Source organism: Pseudopodoces humilis, chromosome 16, assembly GCF_049639895.1.
Source record: "Pseudopodoces humilis isolate 2021_Gansu_Grassland_sample_001 chromosome 16, ASM4963989v1, whole genome shotgun sequence".
Taxonomy (NCBI): Eukaryota; Metazoa; Chordata; class Aves; order Passeriformes; family Paridae; genus Pseudopodoces; species Pseudopodoces humilis.
The window spans coordinates 11,152,285-11,168,821 of record NC_142215.1 but is presented as its reverse complement, the minus strand read 5'-3'; the positions used below and the strand labels follow the sequence as shown (position 1 = coordinate 11,168,821).

Sequence of the window (16,537 nt, the reverse complement as noted above, 5' to 3'; positions counted from 1 at the left end):
GGGATACAAAGTTTCCAGGATTTTCACCATTTTGATTGCATTGGATTCTCGGTTTATGGAACCTTGGGTAGATACTGGAACATCAGCTAGAAGAACTTCACAGAAAATGCAGAAACTGGGGAAATTAGGCTGTGGATTGAAGGAGTTGATTTCCATATCAGACTCATTCAATAGCTTCCTACAATCACAGTATGTGCACAGAATACCCAGGTAATCCTTGAGGAGGGTCCATTTGCAGAGTCTTCATTGTGTTTAGTTTTAATTACCCAGAGTAAGCTGCTTTTGCCTTTTCACATGCCACTGTTCTTTCTCTGAGGGTCAGTCTGACTTCAGAGGGAGCTTTAGCTCAACAAAATCAGCAAATGCCATTTCTGAAATCCCTGCATTATTTCCCAGTCTTCTCATGTGGAACAAATTAAGTTGCTTTGTTTAAATAACCATATGTCAATATTAATAAATATGTAGCAGAGGAGGATGAGGAAAAGATGCCACAGCAAGCCATTCTGAGACATGAAAATCAGAATTCCCCCTTTAAGAGCAGAGACTGATCTTTAATGAGATGCCCTCACAGAGCTTACTCATGCCAGGATTATAACCCTCACAGAGTGATGTATGGGCATTAAAATTCCACCAGCCATCTACACTCCTGAGCACTACTGAGACTCCATAGAATACAATTTCCTGGCATGTTTTCAAGGCATTAATACCATAGAGTCAGCATCTCTGAAAATAAGTATTGTGGTCCTCTTTTCCCATAAAAATAGTCAAGATGATTTAACGATGCTCAAAGTTCTGCTGAGGACAAGGAAGATATAAAAGTCATACGTGGCCCATTTCCTAAACTTTGGAATAGAACATAAATTCAGACAGATAAAAATGGTCCCAATTCCTCTTTTAAATCTCAAATTATTCTGTACATTCTGCTAAGTGAATTTGGATTTGCATTGGTGTAATTGACAAGGGAGTATAAAATGCAGGTGAAAGGAGACAAAAAGGTATATGAAAGGTGATTTTTAAGCTTCTTTTAAAAGGTTTCTAATGGAAGTGACTTTGACTGAATTCTTATAAACACATTTCATGTGTTGGGAGTAAAGCTCTGGTATGGTAAAGACTTTGATCCTGTGTGGTAGAATTATAAATCTCTTTAGTCTGTCAGTTCCTTTTTATCTGACTAGTCTTTACTTATGCAACATGTGAACATTTTCAGTTGTTTGGATTGCTCAAACAGGGTACACCAGGCACCAGATGCAAATTCTTGTATTTGTGAGAGAATCTTTACAGTTAGAAAAGTCAATTGCAGGGTTTTTTTCTCAGTAGTAAGGTAGATAAGCATTGGTAATAAGCAGGGGTTTAGTTCAGTATCAAAACATGAAAAAACTCTTAATTTTGAGCAACGTGAATTACAGTATTAATTAAATTAAAATAACATTATGAACAGCATTTGACAATTTTCCTCTATTTCTATTAAAAATGCTTGAATGGTAAACCAGACTGTGCTCTCAATCCAGATTTCTACCTGAGTAACTCCATTGACATCCATGAAATTGCTCCTAATTTGAATCAGAGCAACAAGATCAAGCGAAGATTAAAAGCTTTCTTACTAGTGGTTCTATCCTGTATTTGGGGAGATTATTGTTTTACTATGGCTCTATTAGAGTAAGCTCATTACCTATTTTAGTTTTAGTTTGTGCACTCCAGAGCTAGGGCTGCCTTGTGCTTCTCTCTCAGAGTAACACCAGCACTGTCTACATCACCCACTGCTGAAAGCAAATTTGCCAGGTGAAGTGTTGCCCTCAGAGTCAGAACAAGCACTGCAGATGATTGTTCTGCAAAGCTGAAGTGGCAAGAAATTTCCTCATGTCCTGTGTTTGTACAGTACCTGATGCAGTACCTCTCTGTGCACAAATGGGGCTCCCAAAATTTCTCGTCATCTCCATAATGACTGCTAATTGCCTAAGGAGAAATGACTCAAATGAAGAAAGAACATATTTTCTAGGCTGCATTAGGGTTCTTGGTATCTCCAAACATGCTGAATTTTGATTCAGGGCAAAAGCCAGGTTTCCCATGAAACCAATTTTGAAAGAAATCTATTTAATATCTATGTTATGCAAAATGTTTCTCTCTTTTTCTACAAGAACCGTTTTTCAAGTCACCAGCCTTTATTTTCCCCTCAGAATGTTTTATCAAGATGTACATGAATCTGGAGGAGAGCAGGTGTGGCAAGGGTAGGTTTGCCCAATAAAACTTTCCTGGTGGTTCAAAAGCTCAGTCGGTTTAAATGATGTGTGTACAGAACAATCTGAGTGAGGATATTTAAATACTCCTGGTGATGGACAAGTGTCTGAAATGGAACTATACTGTTTATTTCATAATAAATGACTGCAAGTTTTCATGGGTTTAACTAAAAGCACAGCTTATGTTCTGATAGTTTGACAGAACTCACTGACTTGTGAGTTCTCACAGTGCCATTATTTATGTTGGACTATTTTCTGTTTTGATGAAATGAATGATTACTTTTTAAAGTTAATTCATGAAAATACATGGGTGCTTTTCACAGTTACATGTATTAGACTAGTTTATAGTTTCTTCAGACCAGGAACTTTTTTTAATCACATTTTAGAGGCAACTGTATTTAAACCAGACCATCCATATTGGTGTTATGCCAGCAGATACATAAAGAAGCTCATCCAATTATCTTATTTTGATTATAACAGTGAGGTATTAAAAGCTACATATTGTCCTTCTGTTCTTCTAGGCAGCATAAAGAATGGAGCAAAAATATAAAACTTTTGGTGGGAGAAAAAACATCCAGAAATTTTTAATTTGTTGTCTTTTGATAACTACATATAGTCAGAGCTGGAAAATGTCTGACAAGGAAACAGCTTGAAGAGGAAAGAAAATGCAGCCAGGCTTCTCTGAGGGACACAGTTATACATCTGTCTGAGGAGCCCAGAGAGTTATAAGTGGTACCTGGACAAAACCTTGGGCAGAATGAGACTAAGGTCTGAGTTATACAAATGAGAAAAGAAGAATGAAATTGTAAAAAATAATTGCACCTTTTTTCCTAGATGACAGAATAGAAAAGTTACTGTTTTCATTGGAACACAGACCTCTGCTGTGTTGGGTGTAATGTGCTTGTATCAGCTTACCCAAATATTTCAAAAATACAATGTAGTTTTGTTTAGCATTTGTGTAGCAGTCAAAATTATTTTTTGCAATTCTTTCTTTCCTAGCACTCATAACACTTCACTGAATGGAGTAATCATAAGAGCTATCACTGAAATAAAATAAGTCCTTTGATTTAATGCTAAAGTTCAAAATCATCCGGTTCCAGTCTCTACTTTCAGACACCATTGCCATCCATTCAAGTGAAGCAATATGATCTAGAGATGATGCTGCCATGTTCTCAGTACATCATCTCATTTGGAGCAGGTCCTTGAGGTTACACTGCTGTTGATGTGGTATTTTCACCAACATCTAATCTAACAGAAAGATCCATCCTACCATGTGGTTTTTCATGGAAACGGCAGCCGGTGCATGCAGAGTGTTATATTCATGGTAGAGACTCATGGATCTGAAAGACTACTTGAAATTAAAATTAACTTGTACATCTCTCTGGGACTGTGAGGAAAAAAACAACAATAAAAAAATCTATGTAAAATGGGATGATGTAAAAAAAAATAAGTAAAAGCTGATCTGCTCAGCAGCAAAAGTTTATGTTGACCTTAATTCTGTGAAATGTGGCATCAATTTTACATCGGTATAAGAGGGGTCAGAACCAGGTCCCAGTACATAATAGTGACAGACTCATTTATGCAAGTTAAAGTTGGGTCTTTGCTAAGACTGTCATGGGACCAAACTGAATAAGGAAGAACCTGGAGATGTATTTTTTGTTTCAAAGTCTAAATTCTTCATCATTGACTCTAATGTCAGAATTGGAGAGGAACAAGAAACTTCTTTTTCTTGTCTGCCATCCACCCTGAGGCAGGAGTGTTCTAGTCCATTTTCTGCAATAAGGAGAAATCAGGCTCTGCACATAGTTAACTTGATGATGTTTTGATTGTCTAAAGGAAATAGCTTGTTTTGGAAACAGCCTCCAAGAGGCTATTAGCATTTTTAATTACACAGATTCTGTTTAATGCCACCCTATTTCCACTTCCCATTCTTCTCATCCTCTTTATTCCCTTATGTAGAAATAGCATCTTCTTCCGCTCAGATGCCTTATTTGTGCATTGTTAACTCTACTACTACTGCCCAGAATTTGTCTCTGTCCTTGGTCTCTCTGCCAGTTTTGTTACAAAAATACAAGTCTATGCAGTACTTTCATCAAAATGGTCTCGAAATGCAGCCATGGACATATAAGTGCACTTATTTTCACTTTCCTCACCACTGTCTTCTGCTGTCCAGCTAATGTGTTCTCTCAGGAATGAAAATAAAACTCTTGGTTCACTTGTTTCATTCCAAATGTTTGGGTGTGCAGTTTGTGATGGTTCTCCACTTTCTAATTCAGTATAGGCTGCCATTAATGTCCTGTCATTGTGACAGCTCATTAGAATTCATTTTTTCAAGCATTGCAATGCTGTTGGAAACCAGAGAACAGAGGAGTCATTCAGCCGATATGGTTGATAAACCTGCATTATTGGTGTCACTGACAACCTACTGAATCAATCTAAGAAAAAGGGTAAAAGATTAGGGAGGAAAATGGTGTGGGCTTCATCTGCTCAGCTTTCTTCATGTCAGGGGGGGTCTCTGAGATGTTTGCTGTTGTGCAGATATGTTGTAAAGAGTGATATACCAAATGCTGCTGTAACTGGTAGGAACGCAGTCAGAACCCCACAGGGCACATGTAGCAGTTCTGGGAATGGAGCAGGCAGCTGTGTGGTTGTGAACATGCCCCATGAGAACAGGATTTTCCCTTCTCCATTTTCTCTTCTGTAATATTCCCTTCCAGCAGATCAGTGGTGCATCACTTGCAGTGCATCTGAAAGAAGCACAGGATTCCTGGGTGCTGAGTAGAACCTTTTCTTCTCCACTGTTGTTATCCTGTCTCTGTTGGGATAAATCCTTAGTTGCATTTGTCATTACTGGACATGAAAAAATCTGGCTCTTTCCCTAGTGTTTAAGATCCCAGCATGATGACAGATATTTTAGGAAGGCGGATAATAAAAGAACATTAAAACAAATCTGAGTGGTTAGAAATCAAGAGAAAGACAACCTGTGATCAGTGATGTTAAGACTGTGCTGGGACACAGGTTTTTAGAAGCCTCTAGGCATTTGGAAATTGTTGACATCCTTGGGAATTAGCAGTTTCAGTACCCAAACTCTTAATTCCACAATGAATTCTCTCAACTTTGGTGAGGGGGTATTTTTCACATAATAATTTTTTTTCTTTTTGTGGGATGTTCCTGTTCTCAAAGTTTTGTAGAAAAGTGCCTGTGCTTTCAGTTCATCAGACTGAAGCTTTATAAAGGTAAATTCAACTGGGTAAATAGGCAGATGCAACTTAAACTGTCTTTCCTGTGACAGCCCTGTCAGACTTCCCTTCCCAGCTATTGCACAGAAGTGCACCCCAGCGCACCATGAGCCTGTGTGTTAATAACAGTCAAAGGAGAAGCCTTTGGTAGTGCCATAACTGGAAACAGATGTTAACTGCAGACAGACACCAAAGAAAATGAACAAGTGCTCTGCAAACTGAGAATTTGAAGGCTTAGTTTGCTATGGGCATTCATCTGTGCACCGGTGGTGATCATCGATTCTGGTCCACTGTTATACGCAGTTCCTGAAAATGCAAGGAGGATACATCAGCATCTGAAAATGCTTCCAAGCATTCCTCCAGATGTGGGAATAAATTACTATTAAAATGGACTGGTTTTATGGTGCACAAAGCACCTCAAGCCATCTTACATTTCATGAAGATTATTCATCCCAAGTTTGATAAGGGAGGCAGTGAGTAAAGAAAAAAGGAGGCAATTCTGTGAAGTACTGAGGATAATGGAATTAGATACCTGTAGTCACATCTGAAAGAAAACATGTAAATGAGTGCCAGCCATCAGGAGTCTATTGTTTACAGTGCGTGCCTTATATTTAAAAGGTTCATTTAGATGCAGTAATGGGCCTGTTTTCTGGGTCTGTCTCAAGATGGCAGAGTAAGAGTAATTACTCACTGCAAGAAAAAAAAATGCTATGCAAAATATTTCTAGAAGAATAATAGAAACAGCAGTTTGCCAGGATAAAAACAAACTTGTTCATCTGTATCTAATGAGATTGGTTTAAAATGATACTGTTTCAAATTATAAAGAACTCAAGTGAATACGTGCATACATCTGTTTTCTTTAAGGGGAAATTTGTGATTTAAAATATTCAAAATGCATTCCAAAACTGGATCCCAGGAGTCACTGGCACAACTCACAAAGCATTAGGAAATGGGCAAACTTGGAAGGCTTTCAGTTGGGTTTCAGTTCAGATAAGCCTGCAAAATCTGGAGGCCTGCAGTTGATGCTGTTAAAAAGTTTGCATTTGGGAAAGCTCTGATTCAGCAAAACACCATATTCAGCAAAATATTTCAACTTAAGCATGGTTTTATTTGTTTTGCCAATAAGAAAGAGGCTTAATCAGGTGCTTATGAGTTTTTCTCCCGAAATGCCCAGGTTGCTATGTAATGCAGTCTGAATATCCAATCTCAGTTTCCCCCCATTTATATCAGGGAAGAAATGTAGTTACATAAAATACATTAATTTTGTTTGAGTTTTTGTGGGATTTTTATGAAAAAATAAATTGCATTCTGGGTTGAATTTTAAATGCAACTTGTACAATGTTGATGCTCTGTATTGTTGTAAGGAACCTCTAAAATATCTTTGGATTGAAGAATCTGGGCCAGTGTTTTCTTTTAGTATGGCTCTTATTTTTATCAAAGTATTCATCAATCTCCGCTCAAATCTGCCTTCTTCATGATGCAGTTTTAGTGTAATGAGTCAGGGTGCTACTGGGATATGCTCTGTTCTTTGTTGTTCTCAGTCTTTTTGAATAAATCTGAAGGTAACAACTTGACAAGGTGATAAAATTGTGCTCTAGGTCTCCTGCATTTATAAACTCAGGAATAAAACTGCCAGTCACATCACTGGGATTTTTTTTTTGTTATTATTTTATTTTTATTTTTTTACTTTAACAAAGAGTTGAATTTTCCTTTTTCCTATGTTTTTAATGTTGGGTATCTTTATTTAACCTTGAGACTTCAACTTCCTCTTTCAGATCTTGCTCTTTTCTTTTTCCCTTCTGATTAATGTTTTCAAAACAATGTTTGTGTCGCAACAATTATGTCTTTTTACTTGTCATCTCTGCTTAAAAATGTTGCTGCATCTGGATGAAATTTAGCTCAATAAGCAAATAATTTCTTAAGCCTTCAAAGTGACTTAGTCACTGACTTAGAGAACATGAAATATTTCCAGCATTTGTGCCACCATAGTTTTTAAAAAAACTTGATGATCAGGAGATATCTCTCTCTTGAGGAATCAATGCATTTTTGTTTTAAAAGAAATATGTATTCATCATCCCTTCTTTAATAGTAAATCTTTTTTAAAAATTGTTTATTTGGTATAATTTCCTATGGTTTTCTTTCTGAGACTAAAGAATGGCTATTACTGTAATGTATTTATTAAATTGTTTAAATATTTAATACATTCTTCATCAGCATAATAGCTACTATTTTAATTCATGTGCATCATTAGCAGAAAAAATACTTAATTCTACTGGAAAATGCTATACACCCACAGGAACTACATCTACTTAATTACTCTAAAATAAGCTCCACCTGGAAGATCTGTCTTCCCAGTTCATTTTAAAATAAGTCTCCAGATAATCTCTGAAATAGTCTCCTTAAACATACTAAGGTTTCTATGGTTATTAGTAATTGTGTTGCAAAACCAGGGGAATTTTATTTAGTGTGGTGGAGGAAGCGATGTCATTATTAGTTGATTAGTGTGAACAATCTTTGACAATATGTAGTACCAGCTATGGTTTCAACCACTGACACCTCATTATTCTGATTGCAGTTTGATTTGCAATGTTAAGAGGCAACAGGAAAAAAAGCAATCATCCAAATCTACCTCTATCAGCTGAGAACAATGGAGGGAGTGTGTGTGCTTCACGGTATTCTAGAAATTTCCTTCCCACAAGAAAATAAAACCCCTTAATTGGCAAATGACTGACACTGTTTACTAATTAGGAGGCAGGCTGCCACGTTTCTAATGCACCCTATTGTGTGCGTGCTCTGCTGTGTCAGGATTTGGTAACAAGATTATAAGTGCGATGTTGTATATGTTGTATTTTCCTGAAGTAAATGTTTTTTAGAGCAAAAGTGGCGGGTCTCGAGGGGTTGCAAATCATTCATTCTTTGATTTGGATATAGCATTAAATGTAATATAAAATCCTTTATGTCATACTGCTCAGTCCACATGGGAACGTGGGTGGTATGGTCGTGTTAGCATCACCCTTTGTCAGTGGTCACAGGGAGCTGGCTGGCCCTGTGTCCTAGGGCACAGCAGTGGCAGCAATAACCTGTGGGCACTGTGCAAACTGAAGGTGTTTTATTTCACTGCTATTCCCACCGGCACATTGTCAGGAGTGAGTCGCAGGTTATCATCTCTATTAGCAGGACGAGATAAAAGCTGCCTGTGTTGCTCTGTGGAGGGAATTGTCTCGCAGAGAGAAAGGGCCTGGGCTTTTGGCCGCCAGTTCCTACAGAAGGATCAGCATTGCTCCCATGGGTCAGGCCACTGGCACACATGGGGCAGGTCATGCAAACGCTGTGCTTGTTGTTTCTTGGCTATTTGGGACAAGGCTTTAATCCTGTGACATTTATGTATTTGATGTAATAATGTGCTGTATGACACCAGTGTATTCAACGGTGGCATTTGAAAAAAAGTAAACCAGTTTATATTGGATGCTTCCATGTGTACTTACGTGTCAGCCCACGGGGCAGGAAGAGCTATGTTTTTCTTGGGTCATTACAGTCAATGCTTCTCACATTAGCTTTCCCTTTAAAAGTCCCCTGGGCTCTAGGGGATGTAAACAGACCTGTTTAGAACTCAATGCTCTAAAAGCTGTTCTGAGGTTTTATTTTAACCCAGGAGGACATTTTTGCAAAATGAAAATTCTCAAAAGTCATGCTAATTTGGATACTAATTTAGTGATTAATAAATGCCTCCATTGCTTGTCTTTCCCTCTTCAAAGAGCACTGATTTAAATGCTGTTTAATACTTGTTTAATGTGTTTGCCATCATTGAAACAAGTAATTAGAGCACGTGGTACAATCAGTAGCCAAGCAATAGACTCTTTATTAGTAATCTTGGGGGAAAAAGGGAATGAGGACATGGTGCTTGTATTACTGTCTGTACTAATTTGGACTTAGGAAAATCAGCATCTGTTCAACCTGTACGTATTGGCAGGAGCTAAAACTGAGCTCAGAAACAGAGTGGTAGCTTAGCATTAGAGATTCTGCATCTTTGACTTTCAGTAAGGACGAGGAGACTGCTAAAAGATGTGATGCAAAAATGACAAACCATGCCTCTCAGCTTTGTGAACTGTTTACTGGGGTAAATTCCCCTCTCTGTTATGTAGCAGGATTGTCAAGGTACTCCATTAAATTAAACAGACTCCTTCTGCCCTGAGCCGCCAAAAAAAGCAAGAACATCTTTTGGACACATCTCTAAATCAGATAGACCTAAGGCCCTGTTTTCACAAGCACTTCCTGGATTCATAGGATACCTGTGGGCTGGGGCTGCACTTTCAATTAGATATCAAATGCAAATTTTCAAATGTTTCTAGTTCTCACACTGGATTTGGACTGTTGATAGTAATAGCTGCAAATGCAAGGATTTAGATAACCAGCTAAGTTAGCTATTATTTCTCTGAATTCTATTGATTAGAAGGTACTTGAGATAAAGAAAGATATTGAAGTGTATACAGTGTGATTCAGACAGTACTAGCCTGATTCACCAAGTCTTAGCCAACACTGGAGAATGAATGCTTCTTATTTTGACTGTTGATAAAATAAGTTGCACAAGGAATTATCTGTATAATTTAAAGACAAAATGGGAAGAACTGTACTGTTTAATTCACCACATATGATGCAGAAGACCACCAAAGCTGTTGCAAACAGCTGCCTGCCAACAGGCCTGTGTTGCGTGCTGAGAGGCCAGGGTTTCTCTGACAGCAGCAGGCACTCTGTCACGTTTGATGTCAAGCCAAGCTGGATCCTGGCTGAAAACTCCTGTTGTCTTTGCATATCTATTGTTCTTATAGGACTGTAATGGGCAAAGGACAGGAACTTAACTATCTGTTCCTGGTGGTCAGTGACTTACTTGCAGAAGCATGGAGAGCCAGCCACTACCACCACTCTGGACTATTTTCTCCAGCTTCAGGATGGTCAAACGATCTCTCTGTCAATGCTGCACTCTGTGGTTGCTTTATTAACAGTTTGAGCTCCACTGACAAACTTTGCACAATAGTCTCATAATTATATGGACTTACTTTTATGTTGTGACAAGTACTTAAGAGTGGCAATTCTGGCTGACAGTGACATTCTACCCATATCAAATGTTCTCTGCTTGTTTTATTTATGATCATAAATTCTGTTTTAGAAGATTTCCCACTCTGTGCATTTCTACAGGATTACAGCACTTCTCAGGTGGTAGAGTGCTCTGGTTTCCAAATTCCCATGGCATAATGACACCTGAAGAGTATAGTAATCACTCAATCACCACTGCCTGGTGTAGCTCATTGTTTAAATGCAGTGTATGGATTTGAAAGAATGTAGAAAACAAAACCTGAGTGTGGCTGGGTCCAAACACGTAATGCAGTTTACTGGTTGACATTGATTCAGTGCACTCAGATGATGGCTCTTGAAAGGCAGCAGAAAGAGGATAGCATCAATCTGAAGGCAGCAAGCAAGGAAATGTGGCAGTCTGCACTCATGCTCTGCTGAGAGGAGTACAGACACACAGTGAGGTCTGGGTGATTCCCCTGGGACACTCAGGAGCCCATGGAGTGTTATAGAGCCCCAGGTACTCCACTCTGGAGGGTGAGAGTCTTGTAACAATCCTAGTTCTTTTTATGACATTAGAAAAATAGAAGTATAGATTTATTTTCTTTTTTCAAATGATATTGAATCCACTTGGGGTCCCGTATCCCTTCTTAAATTTTTTTTTTTTTTTTTTTTTTTTTTTTGGTGCAGCTTTGCTAACATTTTTGGGTTTTTACAATATCATGGGCTTTAGGGGCTCTGGGATTTTGCCAGTGCATACTGCTAGCTGCTGCAAGACAAAAGGGGTTTTCAGAAAGGGTTTGCTTTGGCAGCTCAGGCCAGTAGAGTCACTTGAAGTGATTAAGCTCATTGCAACTGGGGACTGCAACACCTGAAGTACAGTGACTGTTTAAGACACTGCCACACAGCCTTTCCCCCAATCAACCCTCCCACCCACCCCCCCCCAAAAAAAAAAAAGAAAATAAACCACCAAACACCAAAAAACAAAGTGCTCAGTCAAATTTCAGGTGAACCTGAGTTAATTTATTGGCTTAGGTGGACCTGGAAGCTTGGCAAAGTCTTTGGTTTGGATTGAAACTAAGCCAAGCTTCAGGTTTTACTGTGCAGTAATTCTGGCAATCAGAAAATATACACAGGGAGACAAACCTCCCGTTGTGAGGCCACACAGACCTGTCCCTAAAAATCTGTATATGGCTAAAGGCAAGAGCATGGTTTGCTATAATTCCTCCTTTTCCCCATCCCATTCCTGTGGCTGCATTAGGCCCTGTTGGGGTTTGCTCTCTGCCCCTCAGCACAGCCTATGCTGGCAGCCAGTCTTCTTTCTAGGAAATGGCCACAGTAGCCCTTCTCACCTGGGAAATACTTCCAGTGCTTCTGCTACTGTCAGCACCAGTGGGGAAACTGTAAGGGGATGTCACAGACCTCCATCCCCTCCATGCTTAGGTACCCCCAGTCAGGGTCCAGGGAGCACCCACAGATTCAGCCCTGGGAGTCTGAGCAGAACTCAGAATGGGCATAGGGCTGTGCTGACTTTGAGTCAGATTTCATTGCCTGTGAGGGCAGTTCTTGTGGCTTTGATATGTCTTTTTCAGACTTTTTATTCTGTACATATTTTATTACTATAACAGAAGTCTGAGCATGTTGTATTTTTTGCAGGACTTGGGCATGCATTCCCAGAAACCTGGTAATTGAGGCAACATGGATTTTGGAATGCAGAACATCAGAACTACCAAACATGCCCTGGAACGGAGAATCACTACGGTACTGTTACATGTACTATTGAGATTTCTTTTTTTTAATAAACTCCTTTTTTTTGTTGAGCTATATACTACTTAATCAAATTCAGGGCAAAAGGTGAAGCATTGATAACACATTACTGATCATGTCATCTGCTGATCTTTCCTGAGATTTCACTTCTGCATACTAATAAAGCCCACTTGGAATTAGTATGCTCAAGAGGATGTGAAATAGGTTCAGCACACTCATGTTTGGAAAGAATAGCAAAATGTCTTATTGTCAGGAAAGCCCACACTGTGGAGCAGCAGTCAGAGGTTGCCATGTTTGCTATTCTGTATGTGCAATAAGTAGCTGGTGAGGTATGTTACAACTGAAAAGTGAAAGGCCAGTTTTTATTAGTGAAAGAGATAGTGGGGGAGGAGTGATGAGGAGTGGCTGGGTGGGTGTTCAGAGTGGCTGCTGTGGGCGCTGCTCCTCAGAACAGGAATCCAGCTGAGGGATGTAGTGGCTGCAGAATTTGTAATTTGGAGGGGGAGGGGGAAATGCAGAATGAAACCTTGCCATAAAGAGAGGGAAGGACATTAAAAGAGTTCTTAAGTCAGAAATACAGGATATAATTCACGGCCCATTGAAATCAGTGGGCATTATCTCATCACAGTGGGCACTGGATTAGGCCTCAAAAGGGTTGAAGCAACACAGTGTTAGTCAAGCAAATTTCCATTAGTAGCAGGGTATGAGAGCTGCAGTGTTCAAAATGAGAGTGTTTTAGAGTGAGCCAAAGCACAGCCACAGCCACGTGATCTTGGTCAGAGTCTCATTCAGTTCATCTCAGCTTGCTCAGAGTTCAGAACAAACCATGCCAGTTCTGACAGGACCCAGCATGGACAGAGCATGGAGGTGGTCCTACCCAACTGTTTCTTGGAACTGAGAATGTCCAAAAGGATTCTCAGGCTTTAAAGCTGAAAATTAATAGAAAACCAAAGCAATACGTGGCAACAAGGAAACGCTTTCAGCAGAGAAAACTCAGATGTGCCTGGTGAGAGATTCAATGAAAAGCTTGCAGGCAAAGCTAACTCTGAGCCTGCTGCATCCTTGCTGAGGACAAAAGAGTGAGCCCTTCCCTCCATCCTTTTTTTTTGCCTCTGATTTTTTTCTGGATTGCAAAAATCCTGACATCTCTTCGGAGAGACCTTTGCAGACCTTTGGATGCCTCAGGAAGTTTCTGTCTATCAGAACTGTGTCTAGCAGTCCTGTCAGAGTTTCCTAGTAGCAGTTTGAGTCTTTCTTATACTCAAGGTTTACTGTATATTGGTTCTTTTCCTTTCATAGCCTAGCCTGCCCTGTTCTCCAGAAGGATCTCCAAAGACATGTATTCCTAATTTCGCTTCAGTAAGGTGTTCTGTTATCCCCTTCTTCAGGCAGCTTCTCCTGACCCAGACTACAGGAGGGAGCAGTAAATAGTTTGGGCTTTTTTTTCCCAATCAGTCTTTTTAGCAGAATTTGCTTTGCACAGTGACAAAGTCCCTTGTGAACAAACAGATCAGAGGTAAGCCTCAGATGGGACTGTCCTCGATACACACGTGAAGTCTGCGTTGGGTGGCACACAGGATGTGTGACAGGCAGTGGAGGAGTAGAACGGTGTCCCTGTAGGCTCCTTGACAGGACACACCTTGTCAGCACAGGCATGTGTGTGTAGAGACCTTTTTCAGTAGAACCCAGGGATATGCTTTTCCTGTATAACAAATTACCTTGGTATCAGGATTGGAAGCATAAAGCCATTCCCAGGTTAGTGATAATCCCCTGTGGTGGTTTTGTTTCTGTGTTGCAAGTGCCAATAGTTCTCACACACAGCTGTGTCATTACTGGGTGTCATTTGCATACAAGTGTCTTGCCACAGGTGATGGACATTGTTGATACTAATGTCTTTCAAATGTTGAAGCTGCAGAAATGGAATATCTGTGAGAAATGATCTGTGGTGAAATTTCATTTGTTACAAGCAAGATTGTTTCCTTTTCTGCTCTGGGCATGTTTACGACGGTTGCCATGTGTCTTTAATGCATACTGTGTGTACAAGCATCTATACAGCACTGATGCTGACCAATAGAACAGTGCAATGAGCAATGAAAACATGCAATTTCTCTTAGCTCTGTTAAGTAGTGTCTATGCCAGATCTGCCTGCAAGAGTTGCCTGCAGCCAGCTGCCATCTCAAAGTAATGCGTGCACCACCGTGTACCACTGTCCTTGGATCTTGCAGAACAGTCTTACATGTACTTCTCACTGTTCTCATTTCAAAGGCAGTGTTTTTGCAATCAGTACAGAGATAAAAAAATACAATTGCTTGCTGATCTCAGGTCAGTATTCTTGGAAGAACTGCTGTGATGAGTCAGCAATCTGAGAGCAGATAGCATCCTTGGATCAGAGACCGGGCCAGGCCATGGAGTAATACAGTAATCCTAATTGCAATCTGTGCCGCTTTCTGACGAGTTACAAAGTTGTCTGCTCTTGAATATGTCATCATATAGAGCATGTAGGGCTCACAGCTAAGATATTAAACGTGGTATGCATATATAGCCGGCACTGAAAGTGCAATTTGCTTATGTGAACTTTTAGATTTGCTTCCAGATCAGATAGAAGCAAATGAGCAATGACCTTTTGAGGATCTAGAGGGGGAGGAAAGAGTCTCACTAGGCTGCATCACTTTCTAAGAGAAAGGAAAATAATGAGCTTGAGCTGAAATAAATTATTTTTACAACTGTCCTGAAGTAAGTATGCAGAGGGAATGCACAGAGTTGGAGCTCCACCACTGCCAGTGCTCTGACAGCTAATATGACTAAATGAGATCAGCTCCTACCTAACAGAACATTGGAAAGGGTTCAGGGATTGCTTAAGATAAAATGAATGGCAAAGAAATGAAGTACAGGAGCTTCCTTCTTCTGAGGTATGGTAGGCACAGAAATCCCATTATTTTCTAATAGCATTTTGCAATTCTCACTCACCATTTTGTAACTCATTTGAACTGTTCATATCGTTCAAAAAATGCCCTTTTTGGCTGTCTTGGGTGGGATATCCATCTGATTTACTTTGCTGCATGCAAGTTAGTCAAAAGAGCCAGGACAGATGGCTCATGGTATTTTCAGCAGATATTTAGTTTCTTCTCTGTACCTGCTGCTATATTTCTTTTGAAGGAGATAGTTAGAAAAAGATGTTTCCAGTCTAAAAGTCTAAGAAGAGACTTCACAGGTACCCCTGTCTTTAATCATTCAGTGTATTCATAAATATTTCACTGAAAAATAGGGAGAAATTAATTGTTTCACATATGGGTTCAAGCACGCGTTAGGTATTCAAGAGCTTTCAGATGAGATCTAGCACATTTAAATGCAATTTCATCCATGTCATTCTGGTCTGCAATGAACAGCACATTGCTCTTTTCTTTATTTGGCCTTTTAGTTGGATTAGCAACCACAGTACAAATCCATATGGAAAGGTGAAATTATTAGATCCTATTCAAATAGCATGAGTTGCATTTCAGTAAGTTTCACAGGTTGACTCATACATAGAAACTTTCAGTTGTGTTTCTTCAAGTATTTTTAGTCCTTGAAAATCCTTTGGTTGCAGCTCAGATTTCTCTTTAAGTGGCAAAATGAGTGCAGTCATTCTGGTTGCTTGTATAGTGTCCTTTCTTAGAGGACATGTCCTTGTCCTATAACCCTTCTCTGTTTGCCAGGCCTAGACAAAGTGGCTCTGCTGAAAAGCTGTCACCACAGATCATCATTGACTTTAGCAGAGGGATGGTTTTTCCCCCTTTGTCATTTCCATAATGGGATTATGAAGATGCATAGAGTTGCAGTGTTCCAGGAGACCAGATAGCTGGACTAGAGTCAGGGCCCTCCATGGGTATGCTGTGAGTTTTGTTTTAATAATTGCCATAGTATTTTTAATTAGGATAGGGCACCATATCCCTGTGAAACCACAGAAAATATCTTGAGAGTGTAATGGAGTTCAGCTGATGCCTGGTGGTTATTCTTACTCAAATCCTTCCAGACTGGGGAGGAAAATTTGTAGAGGATTGTGGCATCTCTAGTTTTATTTAGCTAGAGCATCTCTGTGTAAGAAATTAATTGAGTTACTTAACAGGGGTTACTTAACACCATTTCTTTTAATTTTTCTTTTGGCAAGGAGAAGTGTAAGCAGTCCACAGACCAAACTATAGGGGCTGCTAATGTTACTGAACTATTTTGACCTCACTTAATTGGGTGTGG

At 39.6% G+C, this 16,537-nt stretch overlaps 1 protein-coding gene across 1 annotated transcript in view; it reads left to right on the top strand.

Moving 5' to 3' along the window:
- LOC148183025 (uncharacterized) overlaps positions 1-16,537 on the top strand; it is a 106,831-nt gene that overhangs the window by 58,724 nt on the left and 31,570 nt on the right. The window contains exon 3 of the mRNA XM_088062894.1: positions 12,197-12,301. Coding sequence (XP_087919020.1) covers positions 12,197-12,301 — 105 coding nt within the window. The remainder of the gene's footprint in view (positions 1-12,196; positions 12,302-16,537) is intronic.